Consider the following 22,889-nt stretch of genomic DNA (forward strand, 5'->3'; position numbering starts at 1 on the left):
TGGTGAGAGACTGAGCTGGAGGTTGTCCATAAGTTCATGTACCAAGTCTCTAGAATCTCTGACAACTTGCCACTTGATAGTGAAATCAACAAGTGCATTGGAAAAGTTGCCACAGTGTTTTCCAGGCTGACTGAGATAGTATGGGCTAATATTAAGTTCACTGTGCACACCAAGGTGCAGGTTTACACTGCCTGTGTTTTGAGCACATTACTGTATGCCAGTGAAACATGGACTCTGCACCCAAAACAGGAGCAGTGGCTCAGTGTATTCTATACATGCTGCCTTAGGCGCATACTTTGTATCTCATGGTGGGACAAGATCCCCAACAGAACACTGCTTAAGAGGATGGGCCCAACCTCCATGTTCACCCTTCTGAAACAGAGGTGTATGTGTTGGTTGAGTCATGTCTCACGCATGATGGATGGACGAATACCAAAAGACCTCCTTTTTGGAGAGCTGGAGTCTGGAAAGAGGCCAAAAGGGTGACCAAAATAGCACTACAAAGACATATGCAAGTTGACAATGCAGTCTCCATCAGCATGAACAACTGGTATTCTCTCACCTTGGACAAGATTGCCTGGAAACAAGAAATGATGGAAGCTCTCACTATGTATGAAACCACCTTATCGAGGAGAGCAGAGGATAAGAGAGCCCTCAGGAAGATCCGTGCCCATGATACCAGGCTGACATCTGAATACTGCTGCTCAGACTGTGGAAAGTACTGCCACTCCAGGATTGGATTGCTCAGCCACAGAAAATGCTGCTTAGATTAGTCCAATAGAGTTGCAAACCCATGATCCTTTGGGAATGAAGGATGCTTACCTACAGATGGAAGGACATTGCAACAAAACCACTTGGCTTGGGATCCAGAGTCTACTACTCAGGAGGAGGGAAGGCTAGACATGGTGTGGAAGTTGTGGTGAGAAATAGGCTTCAGAAGGCAGTGAGAGATGTCATCAGAATTAGTAACAGACTCATGGTAGTCAGAATCCAGTCGGATAATAAGACAGTATTCATAATCTCAGCCTATGCCCCACAGCAGGCCTGTGATAGTGGAGAGAAGAGTACATTCAGGCAAGCAGTTGCAGGCCCTACTAGATAAAGCAGGACAACAGGAATTGACATTGATAATGGGTGATGTGAATTCATATATCGGGACAGATAAAACAGGATATGAGGACTGCCTAGTTCCATGTGAGTGGGGCAACAGAAATAATGAAGAAGAGGCCATTCTAGACTTCTGTCTGGCAGATGGCTTGATAGTATCCAACACATGATTCAGAGAGAGAGAGAGTCACAAGATCACATACAAGAGAGGCGAACGTGCAACTCAGGTAGACTTCCTCACAGTGTAAACTATTGGTTGCCACAATCAGCTGCAAGCAGTGGTCAGAGAAGGCTGTAGGGTCAACGGAGTCTAAGCTTAAGACTTGGAAGTTGACTGGAGAGAAAGCACAACAGTTCAAGGAATTATTCAAGGCTGTAGCACCTCAAGAAGAAGAGGAGATAGGTAGAGCTGAAGAAGAATGACAGCCCTCAAAACAGCGTATGTCAAGACTACAGAACAGAGATGAGGCTGAATCCGGTATGGAAATAAGGTATGTAAAGACAGCTGGTGGTGGAATGCAGAAGTCCAAGAAGTCATGAAAAGAAAAAAGGAGGGAAAAGGTTGAGAGATGGAAAAGACAGACCAGGTTAGGAAGGAATACTGGTTGACTAACAGAGAGGCTAAGAAAGGAGAGACAGTAGCAAAGAACAGGGCATCAGAGGCATTCCACCAGCTTCTGGAAAGTGTCTTAGTAGGTGGCACAAAGAAACTATATCAGGTTGCAAGGCAGAGACAGAAAGATAAAGAAGGTAGTCAGATACCCTTATAAGGGATGCCAGAAGCAACCTGCTGACCAGTCCACAGGACATCAAAGACAGAAGGAAGGAGTATTTCCAGCAGTTTCTGAATGAAGAAAACCCTACAGAAGCTGTACTACCCCAGACAAAACCTATGATGCGAGAAGAAGAGCAGCCCACCATAGAAGAAGTAAGAACATCATTAAGGAAAATGAAGATGGGGAAAAGCAGCAGGCTCAGATGTGGTCACAACAGATATGATAAAAATGCTGGGTGAGATAGGGGAGAAATGGCTTCTGAGGGTACTAATAGCAGTGTGGAGAGAAAGGCATATCCCAGATGACTGGAGAATAAGCATACTCAAATTAGTGTACAAGAACAAAGATGATATCCATAAATGTGGGCAGTACGGAGGTATGAAACTCCTGTCACACTGTGTGAAATTTCTGGAGATGGTGATTGATAAATGGATATGGAGAGTAGTGGAAGGTAAGATGGGATTCCAATCAGGATGCAGCACAACTGACCAATGTTTGTAGTGAGACAAATAGTTAAGAAGAAGCTAGAGATGAGGAAATAGTCCAATTGGGTGTCCGTAGATTTGGAAAAGACATATATCAAGGTCCCAAGAATGATGATTTAGGCTGTTCTGCAGTGGTTCGAAGTCCCAGCAACATTGGTAGAATTAGTGTAGGCTATGTACAAGGATCCAGTGACTCAAGTAAGAACAGTGTTTGGTCTTGCAGTGGGATTCCCAGTGAGCATGGGTGTGCATCAGGATTCAGCTCTGGGCCCACTGCTGTTCATACTGGTAATGGATTACATTAGCATAGAGGTCGGTGGGGACAGATCAACAAAGTTGCTGTATGCAGACCATGTGGCATTACAGGCAGACTCTGAGCAAGAACGTCAGCAAATAATAGGAGAATGGAATACAAAACTTAAGGCACATGTGATGAAACTAAGTACAAGTAAGACTGTGGTAATGGCAGCGAATTGAGGAAATCAGAAGAAGCTGAGAATTGAGATAGAAGGGAAGGCAGTGGAACAGTTTATCAGCTTCAAGTATCTGGGAGGGACAGTTGAGGGGAAGGGAGGTCTGAATGAAGAGGTCAAAGCTAGAATCAGAGGGGGGTGCAGTCAGTTGACATAGAATGTCACATGTAGTGTATGACAGAAGAATGCCAAAGAAGCTGAAGGGTGTACAAAACAGTGGTGAGACCAATATTACTGTACTGTACAGAGAACTGGGCAGTAAAGGCAGAGCAGGTGAGTAAACTACAGGTGATAGAAATGAAGTGCCTGAGGTTGGTTGTAGGAAGCATACTGTGGGACAGAGAAAGAAATGAGGACATAACAGCAGGAGCCAAAGTAGCTTCAATTGCAGAAAAGATCAAAGAGAACAGATTAAGGTGGTTCGGGCACATATGGAGAAAAGCAGAAGACAATCTGGTAAAGAAGATTTGGGACAGAGGAAGAAAGCAAGAGGAAATGAGGGCATTTATCAGAGGTGGTTGGATTGTATGAGAGATCATCTGTGACAGTCAAGAGGCATGAGTGTCAAAGACGGCAGGACTGTAGCATTGAGTTGAGAAAGATGGTGACAGTTAACACGACACCCCTACCCTGTGTAGAAAAAAGTGGGGAAAAATGGGTTGTAGTTGATGATGATGATGATAATGTGAGGCCTCACTCTGGAACTAGTATTCTGTGACATAATGAGACTAACCTGGTCAACACAGGATAAATAAATAAACTTGAGACTCCATCTCTTCTCCAGTTTTGGTAGCCATGATAATGAAAATACAACAGAGTGTAGACTTGCTGAAACGTGTAGAATCCTGAAAAAACTAGACTAGTAGTACATCCTTTGGAAGAAAGGAAAAAACTGAAAAAAAAAAACTAACAGCAAATTGCAGTAAGATGTAATCATAAGTGCTTGCTATTGAGGGGACTCAGAGCTAGCAAAAGCAAACCATCACAGCTCATCCACCTCTGATCATCATCACATATGGACTATGTGAATTCACTTTTACAAAAAAAAAAGAGCACTGTTTATCTCTTTGGTTAAAGTAGTTGGAGGCTACTTCACTAATAGCTAATGTTTTTGAACATTATTTGTTTTTTTAAGTGTTTATTTTCAATTCTTTATATAGTTACTGTGCTGTTTATTTGTTTGAAAAACAAAATGCTTCAGCTTATTTATTTAAATTAAAGAGTTTATTATTCAGCTTTAAATGCTGAAGGTTGCCTATTGCATTAAAGGTCTATGCATTTTGTTGTGTACCTACTGTCACTCGTCCCTCTCTAACATAGATGATAAACAGGCGAGGTAGTTTGTTTAGATGCTGTATTACATAGAAACACATCAGGATGGACAGCAGCATCATAAAATATAAATGAACTGATTAACAGACAGACATACATGCGTACATCTCAACAGATTACTACAAAATGGCAGTCAGGCTCGCATGTGCTCAGTATTTATACACTTGTGCAAGCCCTTAGATAGCTTTTTAAAGGTGCATACACACACGTTGATCTACATCCTCCTCCTTAAAGATTTCCCTTTGCTGAAAATAACATTGGATTTAGACATACATTACTATAGACATTAGAAACAAACACAATGGTCATGTCCAAGTTGCCGTACATCTATAACATGGTCTGAAGATGCGACTGGATCTGGTAACATAGCAATCTGGACTGAGTTAGCAACAGGGACAGTCTTTGGTGAATATCTCTTATCAGGAACTTCTGGATTCACCAAAGGGATGGGAATATTCTTTGTAACTGGAACACTGGACAACTCACTCTGAAATGAAGAGTCTTTCTCACAGGCTATGTGCTGTGGTATAGGCTTGGACACCGGCATCAAATGTTTCCGATTTTGCCTAAACTCTACTCCTTGTGATTCCACAATGTATGATCTTGGCTCTGAGTAAATATTTTATGTATTTATTTAACATTTATTTACTGGGAAAGTTTGACTTGGAACAAAGCCAATTTTCAGCAGAGGCCCGGGTAGAAACGCTCCAGACACATGTCTTTGTAAAGTGGGAGGAAACCGGAACACCCATTAGAAACCCGCACGAATGCAGGGAAGACATGCAGACTCCACACAGAAGGCACCCCAGCCGAGAATCGAACCAGAGAACCTCTTGCTGTGAGGCAACAACCCTATCACTGCACCACTGGGTCATGCATATTCTTCACAACTCTAATCCGATCATAACCTTTGGACATTTGCATCCTTACCACTTCTCCTTCTCATAATGGTTTGAGTGGTTTGCAGGTTTTATCATAGTAGGCCTTCTGGCTTAAACTCTTCTTCAACAGATTGGTTTTCACTGACCTGTTCTTGATACATGGAACCAACAATTGACTACTGATTGGTAACGTGGTTCTGGTTTGTCTTGACAGAAGTCTTTGGGCAGGTGAACCAAGATGTTTATCACGAGGAATATTTCTGAGATTCAAGAGATTCAGGAAAACATCACTATTTCTCATTTTGACTTCCGTACTAACTGTTTTGTACTTTGAACTACACGTTCTGCCAAACCATTTGACTGCTGATACTCTGGACTACTTATGACATGAGTAAAGTCCCACTCTTTGGCAAATCTTTTGAACTGTTGGCATGTAAACTGTGTGCCATTGTCAGAAATAACTTTGTGCGGACTACCATGGACTGCAAAATTACTTCATCTTAGTAATAATAGTACTGGACGCTAGCGTAGGAAGTAGGTCAGTCTCAAACCAATTAGACTAAGAGTCTACTACACCAAATAATGTTGAGTAGCTACTGTCGACCAAGGTTAGTTAAGAAATCTGGTTTAGCCAAAGTGGTTCTTTCTGTCAATATGACTTAGTATTATTACTTGCAGAACAAGGTAACAACACTCTCTCAATGTCTTGTCACATAGAAGGCCAAAATACTATCCTCTCGCCTTTCTTTTGGTAGAGTCTGCTCCTGGGTGACCATGATGCAAGATAGTAATGTACTCTTGTTGCAAGGACTTTGGAACAATTACTTTCGGACCTTTCGTAACGATACCTTTGTCAGACAAAATCTCATCTCTATATGGAAAATAAGGTTGCACTTCTTGAGGTAAACTAGATTGCCTTGATGGCCTTCCTTGTTGAATAATGTGGCTGAGCTTCTGTAAAACTGGATCTGTGGCTGTGTGATCTCTCAGCTCATCAAGACATATGGAAGAAAAATGTTTCACTTCCATGACTTCAAACTCAAGGTTTTCATTCTCATGCTGTTTAGTGGTGTTTCTGAGTGATCTAGATAATGTATCAGCAAGGTAAAGAAGTTTGCCTTTCTTGTAGACAAGAGTGAAATTATACTTTTGCAATCTCAACATCATATGCTGCAGTCTGGCTAGAGCTGTATGCATAGGCTTTCTCAAGGTAGTGACTAGAGGTTGGTGGTCTGTTTTGGTCTGGATAGGTCTACCATAAACATAATCATGGAACTTTGAACATGCAAACACAATTGCCAAAAGCTCTTTCTCGTACTGCATTTTAGTTTGGGTAAGAGATTTCGATGCATAGGCAACAAGTTTGACCCTCTTGTAGAATGACTGCACCTAGACCAAATCTCGAAGGATCACATGAAAGAGTGATTGGCTTGTAAACATCATAGTATCTGAGAGTTGGTGGATTGGTAATTCTGTGTTTCATAGGTTCATAGGTTTATACTAGGCTATCTGCCCTAAGGCATTTATAAGCCTAGCCCAAATTTTTGTGGCTTACGCCATCCCTTATATGAAAAAATACTGTGCCCATTAGTTTGTTGTGCCTCTGTCCAGCAGTGACACAGAGATGATTCCCAGGGTAAACCTACGATCTCCCATCCACAGGTCAAGATTTCTCTTGAACAGAGCCAGCGAGGTGCTCTGCCTCACATGGACCGGGATTTTATTCCACAGCATAGGGAGTCTCTGAGTGATAAATCTATCCCTCCAGCACGTCCTATTTATATCCATGCTAAGGTTTAAGTCGCTTGCTCTAGTGGTTTTGGTGGATTTGGATTTTTGAGGTGGAGCATGTCCATTAATTCCGGGTTGGACATGGCCTTGTATGTCAGGCACATGTCACCTCTGAGCAGGCGGTATGCGACTGAATAGAGCTGGAGTTTCCTCAATCTGGCAGCATATGACAGATTTTGGAGTCCCTTTATCCTTTTGGTGAGGAACTTTTGGGGTCTCTCCAATTGCTGCAGATGTCGGGTGAGATACATCCCGAATGGGGCATTGTACTCGATCATTGGTCTGATAAGTGAAGAGTACAGGGGAACAATGACCTCACTAGATCTGGATGTGAATCCTTCATGATCAGGTGGGCAATGTAGAAGGTCTTTCTAACCACTTTAGCAACGTGAGTGTCAAAAGAAAGGCCACTGTCAACCTGGGTCCCCAGGTCCCTGATAACCTCTTCTGTGCTTAGTGGATTGCCACCTATATGGTAGCTTGGGGTTACCTTGTTTTTCCCGAAGGGTATGACTATACATTTTTTGGCGTTTAACTTCAGGCCATGGCTCTGGCACCAGCTATCTGTTTCCGTGAGTCCCTTCTGAAGGATATCCGTGTCCGATGCACTTTCCACTATGGCCCAGTTTGCAGTCGTCTGCAAACTTTGTCAGCCAAAGTCCTCCCATGTTGGTCTGTACTTCTGAGAAGTAGATGCCGAACAATAGGGGGCCAAGGACTGAGCCCTGTGGGACACCACTTGTGACCGGCTTGGAGTCTGACATAGCACCAGCAACTCTAACCCTGTGGGTTCTGTCCTTAAGCCAGTTTGCAACCCATCTTGTGACATATGGGTTTACATTTAAGCTGGTAAGTTTTTCTACAATACCGAGTGGGGTATTGTGTCAAAGCCTTTGCAAGGTCAAGGTAGGCTGTATGGACTGCCTTCCCTCATCATTGGCCTTGGTGACTGTTTCGAAGAAGTCGACCAAGTTCAAAAGGCATGATCTTCCCTTGACGAAGCCAAACTGGGTCGGGTCCAATGTCTGCAAGTCCCCTGTATCTTTGTTTATGAGTTCCATTATGATCCTCTCCATAGCTTTGCAGACTAGACTTGTTAAGCTTATGGGGCGGTAATTACCAGGGTCTGTAGAGGCACCGCCTTTGTGGAGTGGGACCACAGTTGCCATACGCCACTCCTTGGGCACGTATCCTGTGGTAAGGCTGAGATTAAACAGCTGCCTTATGTGCGGGTTTAATTCCTCATTTAGCTCGTGTAGCACACAGCCGGGGACACCATCCAGTCCCATTGATGCTGTGTTTTTAGCTTTAGAGAGCAGCTTTCACCTGCGCATTTGAGATGTCTGGGAGGCTACACTCCGCTGGGATAGTTATCTCTCCTTTGGGGGGGGAGAGGGGGGTGAAGTTTGCACTGAACCAGTCTGCCAGTATGTTGGCAATGTCTGTGGGTTCAGTGATTTTTGTATCATTTTGGACTAATTCTGAGCATATCTGGGAGTTTCCACCCAGGTTCCTAACATAGCTGAAAAAGGCCTTATGATTGTCCTTTGAATCCATGGCAATTTTTCTCTCAAAATTGGCCTTAGTTGATTTTATGAGTGCTCGTATTTTTTTACTAATAATGATCAGGGGTGACTTCCCTTTTATGGATTTTGTTCTATCATGTAATAGCTTTCTCCTCTTATTGTAAAGTTTGTTAATGGCTGGGGTCCACCAGACTGGACGTTTGCCCTTTGTGGAAAGAGTCTTGGTTTTATTTGGGATTGCCTGATCCATGCAGTCCTGGAGGTGTTCATAGAAGGCATTTGTAAGACCTTCTACAGCTTGGGTTGTGGTTTCCACTGGCTCAGGGGCCTTGAAGGATACCACACCAGTCTTGAGTAGTGTGAAGTTTGCTTTAGAGAAGTTCTTCACTGTGGTCTTTTTGTTTGGGGTGGGGCGGATGTGGATTTCCAGTGAGATTAGTTTATGATCAGATCTCACCAATGAGGGATATACTTCCGGTGTGGAGCATTTTGTCCCCATGTTTGTGATAATGAGATCTAGTATATTTTCTCCTCTCGTGGGAACAGTGACTAGCTATTCCATGGCATTTGAATTTATGAACTCCAGGAACCGTTGGGCTAGAAAGTTAGGGCTTAAGTAATGTTCCCAGTCTATATTCGGGTAGTTGAAGTCACCCAATATGATGCTGTTTGGAGATACATTTATACCCTCCAGAGTCTTTAGGAAGGCTGTGTGGGGTTCCTGAGTTTGAGAGGGTGGCCTGTAGCATGCTACAATTTGTAGAGCAGTTTTGCCTATGGTTAGTTGCACCTGGATGGTTTCCGAAGCTTTGTGCGTTGCCACCAACCTGGAGGTGTGGGTATCCTTTATGAATATGGATACACCCCCTCCTTTTGTGGTGTGGTCCGGGTTTTTGCTCTTTGATGCTGTTCTAACCAAGCCTGTGATACATCTTTGCATGTCAGCTCTCTAAGCGGTGCTGAAAGTTGGCTCAAGTCTGGAATGAACTTGCCTAAATAGTTAACCATGCCTAGAAAACATTGCAGGGCTTGAACATTGTCTGGAGCTGGCATCTTGAAAATGGCTGTTTGCTTAGAAGGGTCTAGTCATAGGCTTGGACTGTTAAATAAATGACCAACATAAGTAACTTTGTGTAGCCTGAATTTACATTTCTGTGGATTGAGCTTAAGATTCACTTGACATGCTCTTTGCAGAACTTTTCTGAGGTTTCTGTCATGCTCAGCTTCACCATGACCTTCTACTAGTATGTCGTCTACTGTAATAGCACAAGGATACCCAAAAAAAATTTACTCCCTTGCACGTTGAAAGACTTCAGTTGCAGAATTTATTCCAAATGGCATTCTCAAAAATCTGTACTTTCCAAACTGACTACTGAAAGTAGTTAGCAATGAGGATTTCTTGTCAAGCTGAATTTGTCAAAACTAACTCTTTGCATCTAAGAGAAAAAACAGTGGCATTTGGCATCAGAGCTGCAACTTCAACTGCGGGCATTGGATGATGAGGTCTTTTTAGTGCTGTGTTCAAATCTCGTGGATCAATAAATACTCTGATGTCATCTGAGTTTTTTCTTATGAGCAACCACCATGGAAGATACCCACTCAGTTCATCTACTGGACAAATCACACCTTGTTGCACCATTTTGTCTAACTCTGCTTTGACACTGTCCTGCATAGCTATTGGAACTTCCTGGGATGGGTTGATAACTGGACTGACATCTGGGTCTAACTTCATGGAGTACACAACTGGAAGCTTGCCTAGTTTGTCTTTGAAAAGATCAGTATAGGTAGAAAAAATATATTGGGTGAAATTAGAGTAGTGGTCTTCCAAGCTAACCTGATTAACTTCCATATTAAGTAGAAGCATCCCATTTTCAAACTTTCTCTGAGCCCTAGTAATGACTGGACATGCCTCTTGACCACATGAAATAACAAGTCGTAACCTCTCCCAGCCGAGTAACATGAAAGCACTACTAAGCATCCGGTCTGAATTTCTTCACCACCATAAGCAACAAGCTTCACACACTTTGCCAAATCAAGCTTTTCACCATTACATACTCGAAAAATGTTTCTGCTGACATATTACACTTGGAACCTGTGTCAACTTTGAGTTCTATGCATATTTATCCGAACAGTACAAAATACCTCATTTTTTGCCCAAAAGTCTATTGCATTAACTGTTTCATGAAGCACTGACACACCATCAGCATAAAAAGTATGTGATGTAGGGTCACTTCTTTCCAATTGATCAACTTGTTTCTTGAAATGTTCCCTTTTAATAAAAAAGTGTGCCTTTTGATTTATAAAACTTCCCGAAATAATTCAACTTATTACATTTATGGCATTGCTGACCAAAAGCTAAGCATTTTTCCTTTTTAGACTCATGATTTCTACCACAGTTATGACAGTTGGCAGTGAAACTAGGCTGGAGCCCATGCTTTGAGTTTGCTGACTCACTCTTATGCTTCACTGAGACTCTGTGAACTCTGGAACTTGCTTGAAAGCTCTGGGATTTACCAGTGGGTGCTGCAGGGTCTACCATTGCTACCATGTGCTTGGGCCTGTTTCTTTTAACCATTTGCTGCATACTGTCAACATGAGTTCTAGAAGTTACTGGAAGCATGCATTTCTCATTTGTAAGCATATTTGTGTGCTTTTCTGGTGAGCTATTATAGCTGACAAATCTCATTAGTCTTATTCAAAGTGAAACCATTGTCATGAAGCAAAATCTTTCTCACAGCATGATCCTTAATACCACACACAAGTCTGTCTTTTATCAACTCGTCCCTTAAATCACCAAATCTGCATGTTTTAGCATTGTTTCTCAAATCAGTTATATATGCTGCAAAGGTTTCATGCAGCTTTTGGGGTTATACATTTCTCTAAATTTACATTTTAAGCACTCGGGGTCCTCCCTTGACTCAGCCGGTTCAACAGTATGTCGGTTTTCCCCCTCGCCTGCAAAGATAGCAGGTGCATACACAAATGAATGCTCCCTTTCAATGGCTTCTGACCCAGCTAAATTAAGTAGAATAAATGCCTTTGTACTGTCATCTTTATCAGAAAATGCAGCCTGTATAAAATGTCATACTCTTGATCAAACTACAATATTATTGTCAAACAACAAGTGGACTGGTTTTCGGAATCCATCTGCCATGCCAACACAGTATGCACAAACACACAGAAAATATGGCCCTTGTAGTTGTGTATGAACAAGCTGTGCTTTGAGAGCTCTTAATAACATTCAAATGCACAGTAAACTCTTGGAAATACTGTACTTTGCGAAATATGCGCTGAAATGGCTATGTCTTGAGAAATAACTTCACTGTAATACTGCACAAACATGCAAACACTTCATACACTTCTGATAACTCAAATATCTTTAATTAAAAAAAAATATGTGCTTACTGAAAATGTGGTCATTCCCTCTTATTTTATTCATTTTATGCAATTCTGACTTTATTTCAAACATTTTCCATAGTAATTTGAATATTTTTATCAATATCAGACATTTCTGTTTATTTATATAACCTTTAGAGCGTTCTGTATGCTTCATTTCATATTTTGCAAACAAGAAATTATTTGAGCAAGTTTTAACATCTGAAATTCGTTTTTGACCTGTTTTGCGAATTATACGTGCAGTAGGGATGATCTACTCTTATATATTCCTCCAATACCAACCGGATGCCTCTCGGACTTAAATTGGAGAAACTGGAACTTTTTCTAGCAACAGGTCATTTTGGCCATACCTCTTCTGACACCATGTCCTTTTAGACATGTTACTTCCGACACCATGTCGCTTGTCCCTCTCTAACATAGATGACGAACAGGCGGGGTACTTCATTTGGATGCTTTATTACATGGAAACACATCAGAATGGATAACAGTGTCATAAAATATAAATGAACTGATTAACAGACAGACATTACACACATACATGCTCTCATTTCAACAACTTACTACAAAATGGCAGTCAGGCTTACACGTGCTCAGTATTTATACACTTGTGCAAGCCCTTAGATAGCTTCTTAAAGGTACATGCACACACATTGATCTACACCTGGCTTCATCTCTGTAGTGTCTTGCTTTTGAAGAGTGACTGCCCAGAGCTTATTGCTGCCTTACAGGTATTTAAAGGTTGCATTATTTTGTTAGCTTTAACTAAATGGTGATAATGGAATTGAAAGGAGTATGTGTTGGTTATGGAGGGTTGCCATTTATCCCTCTATTTTGAAAAAAATATTGTGTAAGTGTGTGTGTGCGCAAGATAATTGTAGTCAGGTTTCAATCAGTGAGGGTGCACTGAAAAGCAGTGGACTTAATCTGAGGTTGGTAAAATCCTGGGGAAAATCCAGTTAGTGTAAAGTAAATCTGGATGTACCAGGACTTGGCTGTTACCCAAGACAGCAGTCCACATTTACTGGGTGCCTTTACGACCAGTTGTTCTTTGTATATGAATTGGTACTAGTTGTTTGACTCAAACCACATACTGCTGGGTCCATCACACATTAAATGTTGATATCAGAAGGGGAACAGGTAAAAGCCTGTTGCACCTGACACAACTGGTACAGTGTTAGTCTGCACTTAATAGCCTTGCTTGCACTTGTGCTCTTCAACACTGTGAATCAGGTATTGCTTTGTCTCCTTGCTCACTTACTTGTTCCTGCTAGTTGCAGTGTACTTTTTAAACTTCAATTACTTTTAAGTAAACAGGCATTCATGAACTGATATTGTGTTCTTACTCATTATTACTGTACCCCTACAGGTAATGCCACCCCAGTATTTTGAAAATTCCACTGGAAACATCTCATTAAATTCTCCTGTGACTCCTAGCAGGACAAGTGAAGTTCGCACTGAAACTGGACTCGGGTCAAGTAAGAGCAGTTCATGCTTTATTGTGTCCATTTTACTGCATTTTTTTCAGGCAGTGCCACTTCTTTTGTATAATCATATTTTATGTAACTTATAACTAGTGGAGCTGAAAATTTATATATACTATTCCAGGAGTGCAGTCTGTGCCTTGATTGCTGTTTAAATTCTAAGACTGCTCCATAAAAGTTGTATTTCTAAATTGTTATACAAAAGAAAAAACATATGAAAAATAAAAAAAAATGTATTGCCTGTAGTGTTCTGTTTGATATTGCTGGAAATTTCTGTGAGAACAAAAATGCATATGAAGTATTCTCATACTGAAAAAAGACCAATTAAAGTGATGATTTTCAAGTCAATAATTCCACTGTATGCCACTCATAATACATCATATGCTGTTACTTTCTGTTATAGCTGCCTCTCCATCGCCCGCAGCATTACTTGATATATACAGTTCACCTAATCCTGGCAGTGCAAGACGAAGATTGTTCCCTGAAAATGATTCCTGTTCAGAACCTGCAGGTCAGGCGAGAGTTCCCCAGCCACAAGTAATAAACACTGTTCCGACTCAGAGCATGGCTCCAGAAACTGTGTCAGTAACTCCTGTACCTGGGCAGACACTAGTCACCATGGCAACTGCAACCGTAACTGCAAACAATGGTCAGACTGTTACAATACCAGTACATGGTAAGTTTATCGAGGTATCTTGGTGCCATTTCAGGTATGTTCTTTCTTTCTTTAATAGTAATGGTAGTGACAGGTATAGCCATGAGTTTTATGAGTACAGAAGTTTTCCAAATAAAAGGTAAGTTGTTTTCTTTATATATTATCCTATTAAAGAGATACAATTCATTCAGTATAAAAATACTGACTGTTAAGCATAAAAGCATTAATCATATTCATAGGTTCTTAGGTAGGTACTAGGCTATTGGCCTTAGGGCCTATACAAACCTAGCCAAAAACGTACCCTGGCTTTCGCCACCCAAGAAAATTATTTTCCTGTGCCCCTGTCAAGCAGAACCACAGAAGTGATCTCTGGGGTGAATGTCTTATTACCCATCCAATCATCAAGATTTTTCTTGAAGAGTGCTAATGAGGAGCTCTGTTTGACATAGGTAGTCTGTTCCAGAGTATGGGAAGTCTCTGGGACAGGAATCTATCCCTCCAGCATGTTCTGTTTGTTGTGGTGACAAGGTTTAGGTCCCTAGAGCGTGTAGCTTGGAGGGATTGGGATTTCTTTAAGTGGAGCATGTCCAACAGCTCTGGGTTTGACATAGCTTTGTATGTTAGGCAGAGATCGCCTCTGAGTAAGCGATATGCTACGGAGTAAAGCTGGAGTTTTTTGAGTCGGTCTGCGTAAGGCATCTGTTTGAGGCCAGTAATCCTCTTTGTGAGGTATTTTTGTGGCCTTTCCAGTTGTTGTAGATGTCTTGTGAGGTACATACCAAAAGGGGCTTTGTACTCTATAATGGGTCTGAGTGATGAGTAGAGGGGAACAATGGCCTCTTTTTTTTCCTGGATGAGAAACCTTTTGTGATGAGGTGTGCCACGTAGAAGGATTTCCTGACCACTGTGGCAATGTGATTATCAAAGGAGAGACTACTTGTCCACCTGTGTCCCAAGGTCACTTATCACACTTTCGGTGTTAAGTAGACTAACGCCTATGTGGTAGTTCATGGCTACAGAGTTTTTACCAAAGGGGATGACAGTGCACTTTTTGGCATTGAGCTTGAGACCATGGCTTTGACGCCAGGCATCTGTCTCAGTGAGGCCCTTCTGTAGGATGTCCACATCATTTGGGGATGTTGGCAATATCAGTTGTTTCTGTATATTTAGTGTAATTGTGCTGTAACTCAGAGCAGATCTGAGTGTTGCCATTGAGATTCTTGACATAGCTGTAGAATGCTTTGTGGTTGTCTTTAGAATCAGTGGCAATTTTGTTTTCATAACTAGCTTTGGAGGATTTTATGAGGGATCTCAGCTTCTTACTGAGGCTGACCAGGAAGTTCCTCCAATCATGGGATTTTGCTCTTTTTTGCAACAGTTTCTTTCTTCTGTTTTAGATTTGTTTATGGCAGAAGACCATCAGATTGGCTTCCTTTTTTTGGAGGATAGCATGTTGGTTCTGTTAGGGATAGCACGATCCGTGCACTCGTGTAAGTGCTTATAAAGTGCATTTGTGTAGGATTCAGCAGTCATACCTCTATTCTCCATCTGTATGGGTGTCGTGAAGTTTGCCACTTCTGTCTTAAGAAGCGTGAAGTTGGCTGTGGAGAAATTTTTTTATGGTTGTTTTCCTAATGGGGGCTGGGAGCAGGATGTGGATTTCTAGGGTGATTAGCTTGTGGTCGGGTCTGATCATCGAGGAGCTGACTTCTGGTGTGGAACACCAGTCGTCCATGTTGGTGCTGACCAGTTCTAGGATATTGCTGCCTCTGGTGGGGGTGTGGATAAGTTGATCCAAGGCGTTGGAATTGATGATTTCCAGAAAACGTTGAGCAAAAGATTTGATACATGAGTAGTTTTCCCAGTTAATGGTGGGGTAGTTGAAATCACCCATTATTAGGGTGTTGGGTTGTACCTTAATATTTTCCAGTGTATCAAGAAAAGAGGAGTGGGAATCCTGGGGCATGGTGGGGGGTCTGTAGCAAGCTACAGTCTGGATTGCTGTTTTGCCCAGAGATAATGTCGGATGCATTATGCTGAGCAACTAGCTTGGAGGTGTGGTTATCTTTAATGAATATGGACACGCCTCCACCTTTAGTGTTTCGGTCCAGGTTTAGTGGCTGAAAGGTGTGGTATGAATTATAGCCTGGTAATGCAGGGGTGCTGTCTGGAGTTTTGAACCAGGTCTCTGTCACTACACAGATATCGATGTTCTCCATTTTAAGGCGTGCCTCGAGTATGTGCATTTTGAGGTTTAGACTTCTAGCATTAAATAGCATTACCCTCAGATTTTGCTTGCTTGTACCTGTTAAGGTGGTGAATTTGTCATTTGAACCTTGCCTAAAAAAGGCACTATAGGGTTGGCAAGAGCCTTTGCCAGTATCTGGAATCCCAAGGGCGACAGGTGCAGGCCATCTCTGGCAAAGCAGCATGGTCTGTCGATCATGTCATCCCAGGCAGACAGATACTGGATTCCCTTAGAATGACACCAGAAGCTTAGCCAGTTGTTAAAGTCAATCATTTTGTCCTTGTACTGTGGTATCATTCTGGGTGATGGCAGGATGCTACTCATGGCTAGGGTCATACCTGCCTGGGCTACAAGATCGGAGAGCTCCTCCATGTCTCTTTTCATGTAGTCCAGGAAGGTACATCTATGGTCATTCACACCAACATGGACAATGATAGAGTCATATTTGTACTTGTTGTGGAGTGGCCTGAGTGCATGCATTATGTGACGGATCCTGGCACCCGACAGACAGTAACTTTCTCCTTGTTTAGTCTGGTGAGTGGAACATCAGTGTGCCTGACTATAGAGTCACCTATGACTAGAGTTTTGAGTATGCTTTGCCTTATGAGCTGTAGTTGAGTGGCACACTGAGTATGTGGACTATGTGTCATTTGGGTTGTGTTGGGGGGGGTGGAGGTTGCTTGCATTTCTGCTTTGGAGGTCTCGGTTGTTTGGGCAGATTTTTACTGAGAGCCTCCGCGAATGTAGGTGTGTGTTTTGTGCTTCTGTGTGTGTGTTTTGGTGGTGTAGGTTTTGAGGGACTATGTGATGAGTGTGGAGCAGTGCAGGTGTTTACCTTCTCCTCTTGACTGTCTAATCCAGTCTTCGGTGACGAGAGCTTTGCTTCCAGTTTGGCTATATAAGTGCATCTCTCACAGGTCATAGTGTTGGGTGGTAGGAGGAGAGGGTTGTCTGTGTACATGAGGCAATTGCTGCATTGTCCCAAGATGCCTAGATTCATCAGGTAGACAGGAGAAAACACCGGGAGGTGACCTTTAGACACGCCTGGATAGGTGCTTACTTATTAAGTACTAAAAATTGTTTTCCTCTATACAAGTGAGGAAAGTTGAGTGCTGTAGTAATTTGTAGCATATTTAGTGCTTACAACGAGTTCTGAACAAGCGCTGAGCTCAAAGAAACAGATTTGAGTGCTAAAACTAAAAAGCTGGGCTAGATGCAAGGGAAAATTTGACTGTAAATTAGTCGTGTTACATCCTAGGTTCCTTCTGGTCTCCCAGTACTTATATTTTAAGACTACGAATATTACCTGTTAGATATCAGCTACAAGAGAGGAATAGAGAAGGTGTTGATTTCCTGGTTAGGTAGGATGGTGTCATTGATCCATGTTAGGAAGCCACACAGGAATATTAGCAGCATGTGCAAGTACTTAAATTGAGTTTTCTTACTGCCAGTCAGTGCTCTGACAGAAAGGTCGCAATGTCAGCTAAGAATAGCACCATCACATCTGACGGGAAGGTTGAGTTTGGAAGAAACTGCACTTTGTAGGATTAAATGTCTGAAGCAAGAAACAGACTAGCATATTGCTTTTCCTGAAGCAGTGTGATCCTCTGATCTCCAACAACATCCTATATCCCTTCTCTGTTTTCTGTCTACGATATAATTGATATATTGATTGATTGAATAATTGATATATTTATGGTCACATATTTTGTATATATTTACTGTTTTTTTAAAAACTTGTTGAGGATCTGAAGAAGCGTACATTTGGTTACGTGAAAGCGCTTATCCATTTTTATCTGAATAAATCGATCTCTGGATTATAGAGTCGTGGTGGTTCTTTCAGCATTATTTTATTGTCTATGATATAAGAAAGGGGGGTTGCTTAATCCCCCAACCATCACTATGTTACAGGTCCTCAGTGCTCTGTCTAAGGCTAATAACACTGCATCATTGGACCCCAGCAGTATCCCAGGCTGCTTTCAAAATAAATTAAGACATGTCAGGCCCTCTGGAATCACTGTTTAACCACAGCTTCCAGTAAGGCTTCATGACTCATGAATAGAAAATGGCAACCATCATCACTCTGCACAAAGGCAGGTTATCTACAGGCACACTGGAAATTACAGACCCACAAGCTTTACTTGTCTTATATGCAAAGCCATTGAAAGAATTATCATGGAAATAACCAGTAATAACATAGGAAACCTCCAGGCACTTGACCCATCCCAGTATGGTTTCTTCAAGGGCAGGTCATGCCTACTCAACCTGGTAGATTTTTTGAGAAAGTCACCAGAGCAATACTTTGACTTGGTCAAGGCATTTGACACAATGAACATACTCAGATATTGTTGACAAACTTAAGAGATGAGATATAAACCCTTATGTCGCCCAGCTGATAGTCAGCTGGCTCACAATTAGGACCCAGGAAGTTAGAAATGGAGATTTCACCTTTACAAAGAGGCCTGTCACTAGTGGATTCTCTCAGGGATTGGTCTTGGGACAGTTCCTTTTTGGCATCTACTTCTGTGAAATTAAGGCTAGTGTCAAGGGCATCTGGCTGGCCTAATTTGCAGAAGATTGCAAATTAGAGGCAGTCATAGAATCCTTCATGACATTAATGTTCTATAAGAAGGGCTGAGACAGACAAATAACTGATGTTAGAGCCATGGACAAAAACTAAATGCTAAGAAATGCAAAATAGTATCCTTCAAGAAGTCAGCCATGTCTGATAATTACTTTATTGACAACATATCCTTAAGAGTCGACCCAGGGACTTGGAGACGCATGTAGATAGCAAACTAGCCTTTGACCATCCCATGTCTGCAGGGGTAAGGAAATGATTCATTACTGGACAACTTATAAACAAAGGTATAGAATCTAACCCCAAGGAGGTCATTGTTCCACTGTATTTGTTCCTAATCAGACCTGTCATTGAGTACAATGATCCCTTTGGTGTGCACCTAACCAGGCACATACAACAATTGGAATGTCCACAGAGGTTCCACACTAAAAGGATATAGGGTATAAAAACATGTTCTGTGCAGACCACCTCAAAGCTTATCACTATATTTTGTCTTCTGTAAGCTGTTGAAGGGAGATCTATGCCTGGCACACAAGACATTTTTAGAATCCAGTATAAAGGACCTCCTTCATATCCTCAAAATAAACAGCAACATAATTACCCGAGCTAAAGACTTAAACCTTGCCTGGGTATAAATAGGACATGCTGGAAAGACAGGGATGTATTCAGAGACTACTGTAACAGGCTTCCCATCCATGTGAAGCAGAGTTCCTCTCTAACCCAACTCAGGTATAACTTGGACAAGTGGATGGGGAACAAAAAATTCACCCTGATTTGGCACCTATATCTCTAATAAACAAAGGTAGCCTGTAAGTGGTTCATCTTCCAGGCTCCCACTTGAAAATGATTAATCTCCAAAGCCCCTGCTTACACTACCAGGGGTAGTAGAACTTGTCAGATATTTGGAATGCATGGCTAGACATAAAAAGACCCTAATGGCCATTAGCCTAGTACACACCTATGAAACTATGACTAAGTTCATATCTGAACACAGTACATTGGTGGCTGTCTGCTGCCTTACTGAAAACATTTTCTGCAATTTGGACATAGGCCTTCTGAGTGCACATTTTTTTATTTTCTCTCCAAAGACAATCAGTTGCTTCTTTATTTTCAGCACACTTCGGCCCTACTGATGGACCACTGTTATGCTTTTGTGACTAATTAAGTCACAGAAACACCAAGTCCCAGATTAGTGATCCCCTGTCTTCCATTACATTTTCACCACATATTACTTTCATAGCTAAGTTGTTGGGATTCTCCTGTCTTTAGTAATGGTCTCACACTTGGCCTCCACATCAATGTTTTTAATGTAGATAGTTTGTGTTCCTGTGTGGGAGCTTGTAATTTGACATTTTTAGGTATAGGCCATCTTGCATCTTCTTACAAGTGGTTAACAAAGTTGTCAGCAGCATTGACAGAACCAAAAGTAGTTTGTGGTAATAGTGCACGGACTCCTGTAGGGCCTTTGTAAGGTTACCAGTGTTTCCCAAATCTCTTACAAGTTCTACTGTCCTCAATAAGTGTAAGTAGGGCCTTGGGAGATGAAACATTTACAAGCAAGGGCCTGGAAGATGAATAATTTACAGGTTGCCTGTGTCCATTAGAGACATAAGTGCCAAGCCAGGGATGAATTTCCTGATCCCTGTCCAATTGTCCAAGTTACACTTTAATTGGGAAGGAACTATGCTTCACATGGATGGTGAGCCTGTTCCAGAGATGGGGTAGTCTCTGAGATACATACCTGTCTGTCCAGCAGGTCCTATTGATATCACGGGCAAGGTTAAAGTCTTTAGAATGGGTAATTCTGGTGCAGTTTGTTTTGTGAATATGCCGGAGATCATCTGAGTGGAATCTGGCAATGCCCTTTATGCCAGGCATAGGTCTCCCCTCAACAGCCTGTAGGAGACTGAACATAGGGACAGGGTCTTAAGGCGGTCTGCATAGGGCATTTTACGTATGCCCCATATTCTTTTAGCAAGGAACCTCTGTGTATGTTCCAGTTGTTGGATATGCCTGGTTAGGTACATACCAAAAGGGATATTGTACTCAATGATAGATCTGATGAATGACTAATGCAGTGGAACAATGACCACCTTTGAGCTAGATACCATGCCTTTGTTTATAAGTTGCACAACATAGAATTATTTCTTTACTACTGTAGACACATGATGGTCAAAGGCTAGATTACTGTCCATGTGTGTCCCTAAGTCCCTGACTACTGGGTCAGCTCTAAGGGGTGTGTTGTCAATATGATAATTACCAGGGGTGGATGACTTCCAGAAGGAAACTATTATACATTTCTTGGCCTTTAGTTTTACTCCATGGCTTTGACTCCAGCTGTTTTATCTGTGTCAGCCCTTCCTGGAGAGCATTTGTGTCAGTGTGGGATTCAAAGACAGCATTTGCATTCATATGCAAATTTAGTCTGCCAGAGACCATTGACATTGAACTTGATTTCAGACAAGTAAATGCCAAAAAGGAGTGGACCAAGGACCGATCCCTGAGGGACTCCAGTTGTCACTGGTCGCTTTGAAGAGGTAGACTCCCCAATTCTAACTTCCTGGTTCCAGTCTGTGGAAGCCACGTGGCTATCCACCGAGTGACATATGGGTTTGTACATTACATCTTGAGTTTGTCAACAATGCCCAAGTGGGGTATTGTATCAAATGCCTTGGCCAGGTCTAGGTAGGCAGTGTGAACCACTTTGCTCCCATCCATTGCTTTGCTGACCTTCTGAAAGACATCCACCAGGTTGAGTAGGCATGACCTGCCTTGATGAAATCAGACTGGGTTGGGTCTAGTGTCTGGAGGTTTACTATATCATTATTGATCATTTCCATGATAATTCGTTCCATGGCTTTGTATATAAGACTAGTGAGACTTATGGGTCTGTAGTTTCCAGGGTCTGTAGGTGGGTCACCTTTGTGGAGAGGGATGACTGTTGCTGCTCTTAATTCATGAGGCATGAAACCTATTTGGAGGCTACAGTTAAATAGCAATTCCAGAGGACTTGATAGTTCATGTTTCATGCTATTAAGAAGGCATCCAGGGATATAGTCTGTGCCCACTGATGCAGTGTTCTTGGCTTTAGAGAGAGCATTAAGAACCTGCTCTCTAGTGATAGCAGGAGGAGTTATATTTGATGGTATTTCCTGAGGGAAGGCTGAAGAAGGGAGGGAGGGGTAAAGTTGGAGCTGAATTTGTCAGCCAGTAGGTTTGCTTTATCTTCTGGGTCAGTATAGATGGCTCCATTTACAGTGAGCACTGCATGCAATTGTGTATTGCTTTTGAGGCTGCAGACATAGCTAAAGAATGCCTTGTGGTTGTCCTTGGCCTGGGAGGCCAAAGTTACCTTAAATTTGGCTTTGGTGGACTTTATTTGTCCTCTTGGTTTGTTTGGTTTGATGAGAGTGCTTTTATCTTGCTGGGTGCTGCACCTTCTAATTTTTGCCACGATTTTCTTCTGTTATACAGCCTATTGATTTTGTGACTCCCCCATGGTAGCTTGTTTTTTTGAGTTAGTTCTGCACATCCTCCTGCTGGGTACAGCTACCTCTATGCAGTTGTTAACATGCTTGTATGGAGTTTCTCTGAACAGATCTGCATAGGCAGCAGTGTTCTCATGGTTTATGGGGACTTGAAATTTTGCCAGGTTATCACTTATAAAAACAGGAAGTTAGCCTTAAAGCAGTTCCTGAATATTCCAGGGTTAGCAGGGGGTCCAGGTTTTATTTTTACTTCAAAGGAGACCATTTTGTAGTCTGGCCTTACCAGGGAAGATATTACACTAGGGGGTGTGCAGCACTCTACCATATTAGTGAGGACCAACCAGATCCAGTACAGTTGCACCCCTGGTTGCTGTATTGACAATCTGGTCCAGGGAGTTTGTGTTTACAAAACCCAGAAATATCAATGTCTGGTGTCATATAGGATTCCCAGTTAATAGTGGGGTAATTAAAGTTGCCCATGAATATGGTACTGGGTTGGATAGTGAGTGTTTCCAGTAAGTTTAAATACATGGTGTGGGTTTACTGGGTCATAGAGGGGGACTTATAGCTTGCAAGGAAGTGGTATTGGATTTTGCTTATGGTGATTTGAACATGGAGTAGCTCAAGTGCATTGTCCTGTTTCACCAGCCTTGAGGTATATTTATTTTT

The 22,889-nt window shown here is 42.0% G+C and overlaps 1 protein-coding gene across 1 annotated transcript in view; it reads left to right on the forward strand.

Annotated features, from left to right (window-relative positions):
• RBL2 (RB transcriptional corepressor like 2) overlaps nucleotides 1–22,889 on the forward strand; it is a 910,854-nt gene that overhangs the window by 571,146 nt on the left and 316,819 nt on the right. The window contains exons 16-17 of the mRNA XM_044082019.1: nucleotides 13,134–13,242; nucleotides 13,652–13,924. Of these exons, the coding sequence (XP_043937954.1) occupies nucleotides 13,134–13,242; nucleotides 13,652–13,924 (382 nt within the window). The remainder of the gene's footprint in view (nucleotides 1–13,133; nucleotides 13,243–13,651; nucleotides 13,925–22,889) is intronic.

This window comes from Protopterus annectens, chromosome 8.part1 (genome assembly GCF_019279795.1).
Source record: "Protopterus annectens isolate FY-2018-M chromosome 8.part1, PAN1.0, whole genome shotgun sequence".
Taxonomy (NCBI): domain Eukaryota; kingdom Metazoa; phylum Chordata; order Ceratodontiformes; family Protopteridae; genus Protopterus; species Protopterus annectens.